The following is a 17,284-nucleotide window of genomic DNA, read 5'->3' on the forward strand; positions in this document are numbered from 1 at the left end:
CAATTTAGTATCAGAGCGGTTAGCTCTAAGGACCAGTTACAGCTTAGTGTCAAACTATAACTTGGGTAAGTTACTGTTTGGTATCAGAGCAATTCGCCTTGAGGACTGTTAGACTTGACCATAGAAGTTTAGGAATGACACAAGAGCTATAGGTAAAATAAACAACATTTTATAAAAGCTTTTGTGTGAAATATAATGGTTGATGAGATTAATAACTGTTGTCTACAGTTAGGATTTCTTATATATGGTCATCTATGCTTGCATTGTGTAATTCTAATGATGATATGTTTCTGTGATAATTATAATGATGTATGCATCGTATGATCTTTATATAAGATTATTGATAATCATGTTAGTAAGCATATCAATATCATTTGTGTGTTAGAGAATATGCTGATATGATTTTCAAGTTAGGAGCTCATAAATTTGATTGGCAAGTTATATATATATATATATATATATTTGCATGATTAGTAAAGGGTTTGCAATAAAAACTGTTTTGGTTTTGGACCCAAGAAAATGTTTTAAGTTTATTGAGTATATCTTTTAAACATTGTTACTTTGATTGTAAAATGATTTTCTGACACGATGAAATGATGTTTAGATGCGATGAAAATGTTGTTAAAATAAAAGTTTTATGAAAATGATATATCTATATTATAGACATATTTTATTTTATACTTGTCTCTAATAGCAACTGAGACACTCCATTAAATAAAAGGGAGGAAACTCTTATTTCTTCTCTAAACGCAAGGAGTAAAACTTTTGTTCCTCATTTGAATGCGAGGAGTAAAACTCTTGTTTCAGGATGGGAATACCCATTCGTGTAAAACAATCCATTAAATAAAAGGGAGTTAAACTCTTATTTCTCCCAATGAATAGATGGACTTAAACTCTTATTCTGGAATGAGACTACTCATTCTTGTATTATTATTGTATGTTTTCAAAAAGTTTTGAAACAAAGAAAATTCTTTATGAAAAACTTTTTGAGTATGTGTGCTATGCATGTGTATGTACACTTAGCACATAATACTACTTTAGATTATGTGCCTAGTGTTGTGATTTTGTGAATGATTGTTTTTGTTTACTCTTTTATAGTCACTAGGTAAATAACAAGATTATCAGGACTAAACACTCTTTAATAAGATTAGATAGCACTAGAAAATCCCCTCCTGAATAATAATTTGGATAGGAAATATCCACGTGATCTTCATTAGGTCCGAATAAATTATATTGCCTTATTTTGTTAACGTCGTAGCTTGACGCAGAAAAGATGCTGCCTTATCGACGTCGTAAGAATCAAGACAAGCATCACCATGAAAACTATAATGGAAGTATTCCACCTCTACCTCCACAATTCTATGAAGCCTTGATCCAATTCATGGCTGACATCTCTAGACAATTCGCCAAAGCGATAGCACGTGTGCCACAATCCAATAACCAAGTCGAACCTCTAGGTTGTTCACTCTATGACTTTTCTAGTCACAACTTCCAATCATTCGAAGGTGTAGAAGGACCAAGCGCAGCTAAAGCATGGCTCACTGACATCGAGATACTATTCGATATCCTCAGCTGCACCAATGAACAGAGGGTCCAATGCATCAGATTAAAGTTGACAGTCGAAGCTGGAAGATGATGGACCTCCAAAAAGGTATTACTAACAGAACCCGCAAATGAAACGGTAATTACATGGGATCTATTTAAAATTGAATACAACAGGCGATTCTTCCCCAGAGCTTAAAGGCAACCGAGAGCTATCGAGTTTCAAAATCTAGTCCAGGGCGACATGATGGTGGAACAATACTCCGCCAAATTCATTGAACTCGCTAGGTTTGCCGCTAACTTAATCCCCAACGAAGAATCAAAAGCAGAGCGGTTTGAAAACGGGCTCAACCCTCGCATCAAGGAAATGATCATATGCCTCGAGATCAAGGACTACGCTAGATTAGTGGAAGTAACATCTCTTGCGGAGAGAGGAATTCGTGAATCAATAGCAGCCTATAAACTAAAAATGCAATTAAAGCAGTAGACATCATCTCCGGCAAAGAGGCTGGCGATAGAGTATGATTCCAAACCAGCTGTGAGCAAGAATTATCCGCCTGCACTTGGAGATTAGAAACCTCGTTGTAGCAAGTGTGGGAAACTACACATGGGAGATTGTAAAAAGGGAAGCTCGAACTGTTTCAAGTGTGGTAAACCTGGTCATTTCCTGAAGAATTGCCCAATGAATCCTATAGAAGAGACAAGGTCGCAAGGAATTCGATCGCAACAACGAAATTCTGCTCGAGCACGAGTATACTCTCTCGTTCTTAACGATGCTGATAAGGAGGAATTCGTAAATATGGAGATACATACCATATAAGGTTAGTACCTGTAAGCACCGTGATCGGTAAATCAAACCCATAAAATAGAGAATGGTACTATATAAAAATCATGGTACTATATAAAATATTATTTTCTTACACCTTTTTTTTTAAAGGATAAGAACAACCGCTTATCATAGTCGGAGTTTTCTTCTATGATAAGTTTCTTTCTAAAAATAGTAGATGGAATTTCAACAATAGGAGAATAAGATAAAAGACTTCTAATGAGACAAATGATAGAAAGAAAATATGTATTATTTTCTTTTTTCGTTTCTCTCTCGTAATGATCAAAGTTAAAATAACCTGTAGATTGATAAAAATCTTACGTTTAAAATCTATATCACTAGACTTAAGATTTAATAATTTTGAATCTTTTCCCTTAATATAAACCTTGTGCGATATAAGGTTTATGAATTTCGAGGACGAAATTTCATTAAGAGAGAATGGATATAATACCCCATATTTTAAAATATTAAATAAAATATCTTAAAATAAGATTTAAGACCTAATAATATAAACAGAATAAATATGAATATTTATCTATAAATAGAATAAATATGAATATTTATTAGATAAATATTCATCAATCTTTTTAGTCATCAATTTTAATTATAAATGTTTATAAGATTAAATATTTACTAGAAATATAATAATGGGTCTAATTTATTAAAGAGATTTAAATAAAAGGAAATTCGGATGAACAGTATGTCAATTGATCCACCAAAACTATCAATCGATCCACTTAATATTCATGTCAATCAATCGACACAAATAGTCGATCGATCGACACTAAATAAAGGGAAAACCCGTGTGAACAGTGTGTCGATCGATCCACCATAAAAGTCGATCGATCAACTTTCTACAGAAAACATATTCATGCACCAAATCTTCGAAAATTCGATTTTTAATACCAAATCTTCTTCTCAGTCGTTGAATACGATCCTTTTGGAGCAATCTTGGCCGTCAATTTCACTATATACGAAACCCAATCTTTTCCTTTGATCACACACCTCATATTTCTCAATTCTCTCTCAATCTCTCTCAGATTCTCTCTCTCTCTCTCTCTCTCTCTCTCTCTCTCTCTCTCCAGCAACAAGATACATAGAAGGAGGAAGATCAGAGAGGCTCTTTCTCTCCTGTGGGTAATCTCTCTCAAGTTCTCTTTCTTTCTTTCTCTCACTCTCTATTTCTCTATCTCTCTCTTGGTTCACCTACTGTGAAGGAAGAAGAAAGAAAAATAAGAAGAGAAAAAAGAAAAAGAAAAAAGAAAAGAAAATGATATTTAGTTTTAATTAAAGTTTTGTTTTAATATTGTGATTTTATGAGTTATTTGTTAAGTAATCTAACATTTTTAAGATGTGTTTTAAATAGAGTATTTCAAGCGGAGTATTGAAATATAAAAATACGTCGTTATGATGCCCGAGTGAAAATACATTATTTTACAAAATGCGATGTTACACTACCCAAATACTTTTAAGTATTCTAGGCATTTATTATATTAACACCGTTACTCCGGTCAATTTTTATAAGGTTTAAATAAGAAATAAACACGAAGTTATTACACTTGTGTTTAAAGTATAAAACTCATTAATTATATTAACGTATTTATTAAGTTTATTTGATATAAAAATAAATATATATGCTTTTAATGTTAAAGTTTTTATAATGCCATTTTAACTAAAATGGGTATTTTGATTATTATTTATAAATACTATTTTAATGTCTGTATGAGATATGTAGCAGTATAATTAATCAATTTTATATGCCGTTATAATGTCCAAATGACATTATATTAATTAAAGATAAAAAATAAAAAAATAAAAAAAAAAAAAGAAAAAAAAAAAAAAAGAAAGAAGAAGAAGAAATATTATGCTGAATAAATTATGCATAAAAGATTAGTAATAAAATGTAATTGGACAAATTAAAAATGTAGAGATAATTAGAGATTAATCAATTTTGCTTGTATTATATATGTTTATGTTGCAGTGATTATATTTGTGAATGCATTCTTGAAGCCAGAAGAATTACAGTGAGTATTTCTTACTCACTGAGGATGATACGTGTGGTTTAGTCTTTCATGACTAGTGATTGTTGTTTTATTTAATTGTATGCATATGGATTGGCATTTGGTATGTTTAACATGCTCTGGTTGGAATTATGTATATGATGTTGTTTGCATAATCATATTATGAGTTATGAATAGGTTAATAAAAAGACTGGAGGTTTAGGTACCAAAGCGTCAGTGAATTGAGGAGACCAACGGATGAACTGAGGTTTACGTACCAAGGCGTCAAGCAATTAACTAGACCAATGAGTAAACCGAAAGTTTAGATACCAAGACATCAATACACTGATAAGACCGATGGATAAACCAAAGGTTGAAGGAATAATGATAATAAGCTGGCGGGCACAAGGCCCACAGTGGGAGCACAAGGCCCCGTAGTAGACTGGCGAGCACAAAGCTCACAGTCGAGGCACAAGGCCTAAGAACCAACAAGCTTTACAATTAAGGAGCACAAGGCTCATAAGAGAAACCTTTAGCTAAGCATAAAGCTTTAGTAAGAATGAATGCAAGTATACGACTTAAGTAAATAAAGAGTTAAAGTAGATAAATGAATGTGATTAAATATATGTGGATATAACTGTCATCATTTGATTGCATTGTATATAGTTAAATAAATCAGTGTATCACTGTGGTTAAGGATCGTTGACTCACTCGACCACAGCATGAAATAGTAGTGTTAACCACAATCACATGCAAGTTTTTGCAGGTATAAAGGAAGCAGCTTAAGGATGAGACTTTTAACATATAATCATTATTTGGAGAAAACAGTAGTTATGTATTTATTAAGTGCCCCATGTGGCACATATTATATTATTTTGGAATGTAATTATTATATTAAAACAAAATGTTATTATTTTTATATATTGAAGTTATTCAGTCAACTCTGAAGTATTATTGATAAAGAAAAATTATATTACGTTGCTAATTTATAACTCTGATGAGTTAGTAATGTCACGTGGAAACTGAAAAATTTTCACTTATGCTTTTTACAAAAGTCGGGCGTTACAAATATAGATTGAACAACAAAGTAAGTACAAGGATACAAAAGAAAAGGGTAAAAAGATGGATGAAAAATTACAGGAGTCCATCGTATAATACCCATTTGCAAGGCTTTGGAGATCCCAGTCGGAACAATTCGCAACTTCATTAAGAGCTTCCCTCCACCTTTACTACTGGGTGTTTGAAACCGCTTATGAGTAGCAAAAGCTTTAGCAAAATTTACGGTCTGCTTTCGAACATATGAGGAATCCACGTGATAAAATATAGGAAAAAGAGTGTGGCCTATTAGTTCTTACGGTGCATGATCTCTACAAGTTCATCAAGGCACCACTTGGAAAAAGCATAGCCTTTGCAAAAAACCACAATAGAGATTCTCGATCCACGAATCGCATCGAGTATAGTAGTATCCATATCACCTGAAACAGTCTTCGCTTTCAACATTTTCACCTAACACTTAATCGTCTATAGTAGTATCCATATCACCTGAGACAGCATCAAAATAGACACACTCGTCCGCACTTCCATCTCTATCAACCACTATGTGAACTCCACACTTCTTCACTTTAGCCCAGCTCGAAAGCTCGAAGGACACCTCCATTTCCTCTCCATTTACAATCTCCATTATATTTTCTGAGGGTCCGAGCACCACCCATTTATTTCTTACAACATGCCACCGGCCTAAAAGCAAATGATCTGACATGCTTACAGCAATGGGAAAAATTTGTGGGACCTGTCGATGGTCTCTAGTTTTATTATGGATTTTCAAGGTAATTTCACTCATTGACGGATCCAGTTCTTTCTTTTTTGCATAAACAATGCAAATAAGTAATACGCGAATCTCACCTTCTGCAAGAGAAGGAACATGAAAGGATATTGAAGATCCAGTTCTCTTATGACAGAACCAATCTGGAACCTCAGTACCAGGGAGGCAAATGGAACGATTACACATATCACATTGGGGTGCTGGACACTGTTTCAAAAAAAAATGTTCACATCATTGAACGAGAGAGAGAGAGAGAGAGAGAGAGAGAGAGAGAGAGAGAGAGAGAGAGAGAGAGAGAACCTGGAGAAGACTCTTCCTCAAATCAGATGACAGATTGTTGCAATCAAACAAGTTAATGTGTGAATTAGAATCCAAACTTAAGCCCTCAATATTAACCAGTTTGCAGCAGTCAAAAATGTTAAGACAAACCAATTGAGAACTCGGCGAAATTGAGAGTGTTTCCAGTGATGAGCAGGCAGGTGCAAAAAGGGCCTCTACATTTGCGGGGAGTTCTGATATTGAAAGAAGAGATTTACACTGGTCTAAATACAAGTATTGTAATTTAGGAAGGCGACGGATGCAATCAGGTAGTTTACTAAAATTGTTTTCTGATAAATCCAAACCCTGGAGTGACGTTAAACTCCCAATATCATCGAGAATCTCATCTTCAGACAATTTGCAATTACTGAGAGATAGTCTTCCCAAAGAACCAAATCTACCACCGGGAGATCGTAGCAAGCTTATGGGATTCATGTTTTTTGGAGATATCCACGATGAGAAACTTGATAACCGAGATTCTAAGAATTGATCCTTACATCCACTTAAAGATACACCTTTGAGATTCTTCAAAAGACCAAAGAAGTATGGTAATTGCTTAATAGAGGTTCTCTCTATCGGTGGCTCTTTAAAAGATATCATATTCTCTAGTTTCTCCGGTAACTCGTCAAGTTTCAAACAACCAGACAAGTTAAGTCTTTCAAGAGATTTGAAGTTAGACAAACTTCTTGGAAGATTCTTAAGGTTATTGCATCCATTTAAATTCAGCAAAACAAGACCTTTTAGTTGTTCAATAGACTCATGCAGCTCAACCAAGTTTGTACAACCTTCAAGTATTAGCATCTCCAAATGTGGGACTTGTAAGAAGTTGGGAGATTTGGTAAGATTTTTGGAATAGCTGAGATTAAGAACTTTTAACTTGTTGAGTACCTGTGAAAAAGAAAACAATTATATTCTTTTTTAGAAAAAGAAGAAGAAAAAGCACTTCTTGTGAGTTATATATATTTAACATCAAGGGATTAAAATGCATAGTAAGACTTGTCATACTCTGTTATCTTTCCAAATTTGTTTGACATTACTATGTTGCATGTCAAGAACAACAAGATTCTCTAGATGAAAATTTTGTGGTAGAAGTTCTAAAGGGCATTTATGCCAACAAAGCCATCTTAGCTCTTTGGAAAGGTGTTCGAAACATCCTGTTAGAGATACAGTATTGATCTCGAGCAATCTCAAATTCTTCATCTTTGCAAATGCTTCAGTTCTCAAATGTACATCTTCAAGTACAGGCAAATTTAAGACGAGACCTTCCACTGCTTTTGTTCCCTGGCAATATGGATAGTTGGATTAGCAACACATCTCCTCATCTCTATGTAAAGCTAAAACACTTTCGAATTAGAGTAGGCCTAGATATTGTCACCACAATTATTTAAAAAAAAAAAAAAAAACCCAAATTGATTTAGACATCGACTTGAATTGACTAAGATTTGATTGTGTACCTTCTTTTTTATTTAATGTTATACGACTTAATTTAGAGAAATTTTAGATTTACGATCATAGATAAATGTTGATATGTTATTCGAATTATGATGTATGCTTGGCAAAAAGACAAAACATTCATGTATACCTACATAACACATATATCATCATGCGTCTATATATGTACGTGCACATGGCTATATGTAATTGCAAATGTCTCTTACCGTATGTTGTCCTAGTACATTTAATGCATCCTCATGAAACCACAACCTGCTAAGTTTTCCAAGATCATAAGGTGACATTTTGCGAACAATCTCCCTTCCCATATCTCGAATAAGATCATGCATCCTCAACTTATTTTGCAGATCAATTGTCACGAGGGATCTCTGAACGAGAAGACTAAGATCAATATTTGGAAAAAACCCACAACCATGAAGTATTCTGATGGCATATTCTTTGTCCATACCGATAAAGAAACATGCAATATCAAGAAATGTCATCTTTGCATAGCGATCTAGTGATTTAAAGCTTAATTTAAGAATTTTTTGAATCTCCTTGTGAGGAATTCGTTGTAATTTTTCTAATTCACTTTTCCATTCATAAACACTTCTTCCAAATAGAAAAGAACCCAAAACCTCAAGAGCCAACGGAAGTCCTCTTGCATACTCCGCTGCTCTAATCAAAAGCTCCTTGTAATCATCTGTTGGACCAGCCATCCCGAAGGCATGATAGGAGAAAAGTTGAAGAGACTCCAAATTATTCAATTCTCCAACCTTGTATTTTTTATCTACTCCAAGTCGAGTAAGCAGATGCTCATCTCTTGTTGTTACAATGATTCTACTTCCTGAACCAAACCATTCGAAGTTTCCAACTAATGCTTGTAGTTGTTTCTTGTGATCCACATCATCAAGAATAACAAGAACTCTTTTGCGATGAAGCCTTTCCTTAATCTGTATGATTCCCATATCAACATTGTCAATCTTCAAATTCGTTTTTAAGATATCATTAAGAAGTTGTTCTTGTAAATGAACTAAGCCATTGGGCTTTTCTGAACTTTCTTTAAGATTTGAAAGAAAACTACTTCCTTCAAAAACAACACATATTTCGTTGTATACAGCATTTGCTATGGTTGTTTTACCAATTCCACACATCCCATAGATGCCCACAATGCAAACGTCACTTGTTTCAAGATTTAATAGAGCTCTCATGTTTACAACATGAGAATCTATTCCTATTGGATGTTGGGCAACATTCAAGCGAGCAGGATTTACTTTATACAAAACTTCTTCAACAATCGCCTTAATGAATCTTGATTCGTACCTGATTATTATGATTCATATGGAAAATAGAAAAATAAAGTAAGCACAATGAAGGAAAAAGAAGAAATAAAATGATGAGACATCATGAGGGTACCAAGAAGATGTTATAATCCTAGAGACTAAGTGTGTAACGACCCTAGGAAGAACGCTAGCCACATCTGCGCTATCACCTCCAAAAGGACTAGTCCATTTTAAGCTTCCTTAGAATCCATTATAAAGCCCAGTTTCACCTAGTAACTAGGCAATGTGGGACTTAGCACCCATGAGTATCTTTATAAACTACTTATTCTATGTGAGCTATTCATCTCTTCCCAATATGAGACCGAGGTGTTACAAACCCCCCCTTAAACCTCTGACGTCCTCGTCAGAATCATATCATGCAATGCTCTAGTACCACATGACCTGGCGTTACTAGGTGGCTCTGATATCATTTGTAACGACCCTAGGAAAAACGCTAGCCACATCTGCGCTATCACTCCAAAAGGACTAGTCCATTTGAAGCTTCTTTAGAATCTATTATAAAGCTCAGTTTCACCTAGTAACTAGGCAATGTGGGACTTAGCACCCATGAGTATTTTTATAAACTACTTACTTTATGTGAGCTATTCATCTCTTCCCAATATGGGACCGGAGTGTTACACTAAGTTGTCATGGCAAGCATCTAAGTTATAACATATTCATTAAGAGTATCAATGAAGTATATTTGTACATAATTTATTGTCCAACCCAATGGCATGCCATAAAATATTATTATTATTTTTTTTCATGGACAAAAGCCATTAACCATTTAACGGAAAGTAAAATGATTTAAATGTGGATCTCGATCAGCCCCATGAATTTGTGTATATATATATATATATATAGCATGAAAAGTTAACAAGTGGATCGAAGTTAAATAACACATGACAAGCCTATCTCTATATTTTGATTGAATAAGACGCAAGTACTCCTACTATACCCACCGAAGAGAAAGAAATTGATGAATTAAGAGGGAGTAGAATAGAATTAATGGAATAGAAAAAGGAAGAAGAGTGCTGCCTAACAAGAACAACATCAAGAATAACAAGAAAAAGGACAAAAACAAATTCAAAACTGCTTGAAAAAGCACAGAAGTTTGTAGCATAATACCCATTTGCAACGCTTTCAAGATCCCAGCCCGAACAATTTGCAGCTTCAGTAAGCGATGCTCTCCACCTTTGCACCATCTCCATATCAGTTTGAAACCGCGCGCGCTCTTCATGTCTCGCAAAGGCTTTCGCAAAAGTTCCGGTTTGTTTTCGAACATCTGAGGGGTTCACGTGATAAAATACCGGAAGAAGAGTGCTACCTATGGTATTCTTAGAATGCACGATCTCCGCAAGTTCATCAAGGCACCACCTGGAAGAAGCATAGCCTTCGGAGAAAACCACAATCGAAAACCTTGATCTTCGAATCGCGTTGCGAAGTTCAGTGGAGATATTCTCCCCTCTTGGAAGCTCCTCGTCGTCTCGAAAGGTGCGAATTCTGAGTCGCACCAAGGCAGAATAAAGGTGATCAGTGAAATTCTTGCGAGTGTCTTCACCTCTGAAACTCAAGAAAACATCGTAATCCCAATGAGATTCAAAAGATAATGGAAATGTTGTAGTAGCCGTGGAAGACGAGGTGCTTCTTGTGGTTGAGTTTAGATGGACTGAAAAAGGAGACATATTCGGCAAGTTAAAGAGGTGGATATTTATTTTTGCAAAGCAGATCGAAAAATGAGAAAGATCATTTACTAAACATAAAATAAACATAAATCTAAATCCAAATTCTTTTTATGATTATTCATTTTTTTTAGATCCTCTAAGGCCTAAGCAAAGTTTCACGCTACTAAAGAGGCCAGGACACGATAATAATAATTCAGTGGCATCCAAACTACTAATAATTTTATACTTTTATTTTTGCTGATTTTTATTGAAACATATATATAATTTCTCTATTATTGAAAAAAAAAAAAAAAAAAAAAAAGCAACAAGAAATTCCTACTAGAGACCATAATTTCTCAAACATTAATATTGAAGCAAGGCAAGCATGCACAATTTTCATATATATATATATATATATATATATATATATTAAGTTGAGTTTTTTTAAAATGCTTGAAAACGGTACCGTCTTCGTTTTGGTCTTTGGATTCCGGCAGGGGAAAGCACAAAGGCAAGCATCGTTGCATCACACTGATGATTTGGCCCATGGGTGGTAGAGTGAGATAGAGAGGGATGGATGGATGGCCGGCCGGTGGGGGGTAGTTTGGGAAAGAAAACGTGGTTTGGGGGATGCCAACAAAATGTTTCTGGGTTTGATGGCCACTAAAAGACTTGGATTAGATTTTGTGGGTAACCAAAAAAAAGAAGAAGAGTTTTGGGTTGAGACTTGAGAGAGAAAGGACTTGATGCACAAACTCCTCGTGAAAACACAACTCCCTCAACTTCTGATTTGATAGTTTGTTAAGTAAATTGACTTATTAAACTTAATTCTAAATTAATACGTAAGTGGCACGCAATATTGCAATATACAAGTTGACTTTCAAATATGAGGGCCGCTTTCGAGCATCGTAACCGTCCGTTTTTCAACGTACAACTTGTTTGCTATCGTTTACTTTCCCAAAAATTCCTTTTGCAGTCATATTATTATAAGGACATAAATTTCATACAGACCAAATTTTAATAGTGACATGTATTTTTTACATGTGAGATGTATATATTTTTTTAAGGATACAAATTTTTTACAAATCAGTTTCTAAAAGCGACATGTATCTTTTAAGTTATAAAGAAAGCATATGAGAAGTACATGCAATTAAAAAAATATATACATTTCACGTATAATGAACACATATCATTATTAAAAATTAATTTGTAAGAAATTTTCTACAAACTACTCAATCTATTTGGAATTCAAATCGTATTATTCTAATTCCTAAACGTGGTCAACACTTAACGAAGCTATCACCCAACCTTCTCTTTGGGAACACACCACATGGGTCTCGATCGCAACTTATGGTAGCTTAAGAATAAGTCAGCCCACTGTAAGCTTAGTTCATACCTCTACTATGGAAGAAGCAACAGTACTTCACATTAAATCTTTCGTTTTAAGATGAAATAAAAGATAAACCCATAATTTCACATGGTTCGATTACAACTTACGTCTATAGAGATAAAGTCTTAATGGCTACATTATCTTTTTTTATTCACTTAATTAATTTACAAACCAAAAGGTTTCTATTTTTAACAAAGTAGAGAGAACACAAAATGATGTGAAAGATCAAATCAAATCAAATTTGAATGTATTCAAATCTAATTTGATTTGATTACAATCAATGTTGAAATCAAATTTTATTATATCAAAACACATAATATATTCTAAAAGAAAGAGACATAAAATGAAGTAGCTCTATGCCAAAAAGTAAATTATAGGTATGTAACGCTCTGGTCCATTAAGTTAGGTTTGACTACTTAGTCTCTCGTAGGCGCAAAGTCATATTATAACCTACACCAAAGCAATTTAAAGGAGAACATGTGAATATATGTATGATAAAAATATATATCGTTTATTAAAAAATTAGGTGAATGCAAAAACTCAACGCAATCATATGAATCTGTCAGAGGTTCCTAAGGCCCTAAGATGATTACTTGTATCAATCACTTCCTTCTTTTTTATTTTTGTGTTTTTTAATGTTGGATAGTATAACTCAAATAAGACCAGGTGTAGATAGACCCATATTCATTTAACAACTTTTCTTTTTGATGTGTTTATTATGTACTATACTGCTTTCATTTGCTTAAGTAAATTGAAAAATTAAAAATACTTAATTAACATAACTTTATGTCAACATCCAGCATAAAATAATATGAAGACGGTAGTTGAATTTTCCAAAATGTGGGTGCCACGTTTCACGCATGAATAACCCTCGGCGTGGTGCATCCTAGCTGTGCATTTTGGTCAGCGAAGTTGAGGTTTTTTTTTTTTTTTTTTTTTTTTTTTAAATTTTTTTTTATTTTATAATTAAATAAAAAAGAAAGGACTTCTGATATGATTAGGGATGTAAACGAAGCAAAGCTACCCGTGAGCTCGCTTGGGCTCGGCTCGATAAGGCTCGGCTCGTGCGCGACTCGGTTATTAAATGAGCTACTCGTGGACACGAAACTATATTCGATTATTAAACGATACATACCCGTATAAAACCCGGCTCGCTCGTTTAAAGCTCGCGAACATACTCGTATAAGGGCTCGGCTCGCTTATTAGCCCGACTCGTATATATTTATTAATAAATATATGTATATATTAATTATTACAAATAACTTATATAGTGTAGTATAATATATTATTTATTAAGTAACAATTTAACAATAATCATTGTGATATTATATAGTATATATGTATATGCATATATTGAATATTAATTATTAAGTAACAATAATTAATTGGTATAAACTATAATTAAATAATTATATCTATATGTATCTATATAATATATAATTTAATGATAAAAGTTAATCATATGGTCATATCTTAAAAGATCTAACTATTAAGTATTTAATGGTAGTTGAATCAGCATATGCAGTAACAATTTATATGATATTAAATTTAGAAGTTAGGTGATATACTAATATGGCACAATGTATCTTCATTATATAATAATGTACATTACATAATAATAATGTGATTCATATCAACAACACTTATTTTGTATAATTATTGACTAAGCATGATCCAACATTTCATTTGGATATGATTAAGTGTGTATATATATATATATATATATATGTTTGTGTGTGTGTGTGTGTGTGTGTGTGTGTAAGCCTACTAGGCCATAACATAACTATAAATTATAGTCACATAATGTCAGATAATTCTTAAATCCTGTATACAATTCATAATAACATAAACTATAAAGATTAGGTTATAAGTTATAACCAATATAACATTTTATATGATACTAAATCTTAAAAGTTAATTGACATACTGATCATATGGTATAGTGTATCTTCATTATATAATGTAAGTTATACAATAAACATAAGATTTATCATTCATATCAACAAGACAATAACACTTATTTTGTATGACTAGTGACTAAGTATGATCTAATTATGTAAATTATGTAATATGATCTAACAATTTATATGGGTATAATATAAAGATTCATATATGATATGATTATGTGATATGTAATATATATATATATATATATATATATATATATATTAAGCCAATAATGCTATAACTATACGTTATAGTCATATACTATCACATAATTCTTAAATTCTAACTCATAAGTATATAATTCATAGTAATGTAAAGTTGTAAACTATAAAGGTTAGGTTATAAATTATAACTATATACAATAAGTACATAATTTTGATATAATCATATGATCTGGTAATTTATATAATATTAAATTTTAAGTGATATGACAAATTATATATTTATTATACAATGTAATAATTATATCAACAATACTTATTTTGTATCATTGTATGATTAAGTATGATCTAAGATTCTAAGCACATAATTTAGATGGACACTTATAGCTTATTTTAGCTCAAGTATAGAATAACAAATAAGCATGGTTATTATTATTCATATAATAAGATGTGCAAGAAAATTGAGTAATTCTAGATGTCAAACCCATGTCATTTTTGAGTCACTCTAATAATGATGTAACTTTTAAAATCTTCATTGTATGATTGAGAATAATTATAGAAGTCACTTATTTGTCACTCTCGTGTCCCTCCAAGAATAATATAGGGCTTGTTTGACAATCGGTTTTCAACTTTTCCTCTTTTTCTTTTCACTTCTCTCAAAAAAATCAAATAAAAAAATTCTAACTTTTTTACACTTTTTATATCACATCAATCATATTTTATTACTATTTAAATAAAAAAAATACACCACAAAACAAAAGATTTTCACTTTTTTATAAAATATTTTCAAATTTTATATCACATCAATTACTTTTTAATATACAACACACAAATATTTCACAATACAATTACTTACCAAACAAGCCCATACCTTTTAAAATCACCACTTGATCAAAATTTAATAGTAATTAATCACAAACTCAATGAAAATTTTAAAGTCATATAATTTTTGGAGAGACACAAGAGTGACAAAAGAGTGATTTATAGCATTACTCGTGTGATTGATCATTATTGAATTATGATCAAATTGTAATTTTGAAAGCCACATCATTATTAGAATGACATAAAATAAACATAAGTATGACACATAAAATTACGTAAAAAAAAAATGATACCAAACTCATTTGATTTAAATTTTTTTTCTCAATAATGTAGTATAAAAATAACAAAAGATCTTGATCATATTACAAATAAATAAATAAAAAAATTCTAAAAATATTTCTTCACTTGCAAGCAAATGCCATATTTATACGCATATGTTGTTAATTGTAAACAAATAAATCTCAAGAACCCTGTTTAAAAAATTCGTAGATGGATGCAATATATAATATTATAATTCCTTAATTTGAGTGAAAGCAAAGGAGTTTGATAAAAAAAAAAAAAAAAAAAAAAAAAAAAAAAAAAAAAGGAGGCCATTTCTCATTTGATTTGCCACCACCTTTCCTATTAGGACAATAGAGCGTTAATTTACTGTTTTAATTACACGTGGGCCACCCTCATCCACGTTTAGTGCCTTTTCATTGTTCTCAATCAGTCCATCACTTTTTTCAAAAAAAAAAAAAAGTCCATCACTGTGCACAGTGCAACCCACGTGATCTGCCAGACCTGATGCCTTGTCTAAGTTGTCTTCTCGAAGACTCTAATTTCTCTTCTCTAGTCACGCTACAGCCTGAAAAACACGCACACCGAGTACCTTTTCTCTTCTTTCTCCCACTCTCTCTTCTCTCCCATTTCTTTTCTTCTCATTTTCATTCCTCTTGCGCCCGCCGCCTGGATCCGAACGCGAGAGAGATTTAGAGATTGAGAGATCGAGACAACCCAAGAGAGAGACCGGGGGCAGTGAGAGATCAAGAAAGAAGAAGAAGAAGAAAATGGTGAAACAATGTATGAGAATCTGTCAAGAAAATGTAAATCTCAAGCTTTTACTTTCGATTTCGTTATATCCACCATGATTAAACTCGAAAATGATGTTAATTTCATAGGATTTTCTTAGTCTTGATTTATGTTGAGATTATGAGGCTATTGTTCTTGCGGGTTTTGGCTTACCTTGGTTTAGGTTATACTGAAATATGTCCTCACAAGCCGGGCGAGCCGAGTGCTCGATAAGGCACTCGGCTCGTCAAAAAACCGAGCTCAAGCTCGAGCTTGGACAAGAATTTACAATTGGCGAGCCGAGCCAAGCCCAATATTCAATACCCGTCACGAGCTCGAGCCGAGCTCGAGCTAATGAAAATTCCAAACGAGCCGAGCTCGGACAACCACTACTCGCCCGAGCTCGGCTCGTATACATGCCTAGATATGATACGAAAGAAAGAAGAAGTTGGCAATCTTTCAAATAAAAAAGGGGTGAGCTTCCCAATATTAGACTCAAGCCAAACTGAAACAGCGGTGAAATATTTACAAAAAGTAGAAAATGAGACAAATAAATAATCCGGTCTTTTTAAAGGGCTGTACAAGGCGGTTTCAAAAGTGAAAGAAAAACAGATCAAGACAAGTCCAACTGAATCCCCACTTGAGATATGCAAGAATCACCAAAAGATAGCAGGAACAGTACAAATGCTGTTAAAGTCTGAAAAAACGACTGTAGTAAAGATAGAAACCAATACAATTTCAAATACGGAAGTTTCTCATAAAAAAAAACAATAACCCAAGTACCAAAAATAAACATCAGCTAAAACAACAACAGAAGGTTGGCTGAGGGGGGTGGACTGGGAGCCGTTGCTGGAAAGCTAGCCTCTCTCCAGCAGGGATCGTAGAGGCCACCAGGATCCATCAAAAACTGGGACGGGAGAAGCATGGTCACCACGCACTGGAAAGGGAGACAAACTCCCTGGTGCGTGCATGTCATACTCCAATACATG

The 17,284-nt window shown here is 33.2% G+C and overlaps 1 protein-coding gene across 1 annotated transcript; it reads right to left on the bottom strand.

The window, feature by feature from the left end:
- Nucleotides 1-5,377: 5,377 nt before the first annotated feature.
- Nucleotides 5,378-11,707, bottom strand: LOC133877227 (disease resistance protein RPV1-like). The gene is made up of 6 exons (XM_062315477.1): nucleotides 11,392-11,707; nucleotides 10,390-10,930; nucleotides 8,167-9,262; nucleotides 7,514-7,789; nucleotides 6,491-7,396; nucleotides 5,378-6,397 (listed from the first exon to the last, which is right to left on the bottom strand). Exons 1-6 carry the CDS (start codon nucleotides 11,471-11,473, stop codon nucleotides 5,882-5,884), a joined length of 3,417 nt encoding a protein of 1,138 aa, XP_062171461.1. The 5' UTR covers nucleotides 11,474-11,707; the 3' UTR covers nucleotides 5,378-5,881.
- Between the last annotated feature and the right edge of the window lie 5,577 nt (nucleotides 11,708-17,284).

Source organism: Alnus glutinosa, chromosome 9 (genome assembly GCF_958979055.1).
Source record: "Alnus glutinosa chromosome 9, dhAlnGlut1.1, whole genome shotgun sequence".
In the NCBI taxonomy this organism is placed as follows: Eukaryota; Viridiplantae; Streptophyta; class Magnoliopsida; order Fagales; family Betulaceae; genus Alnus; species Alnus glutinosa.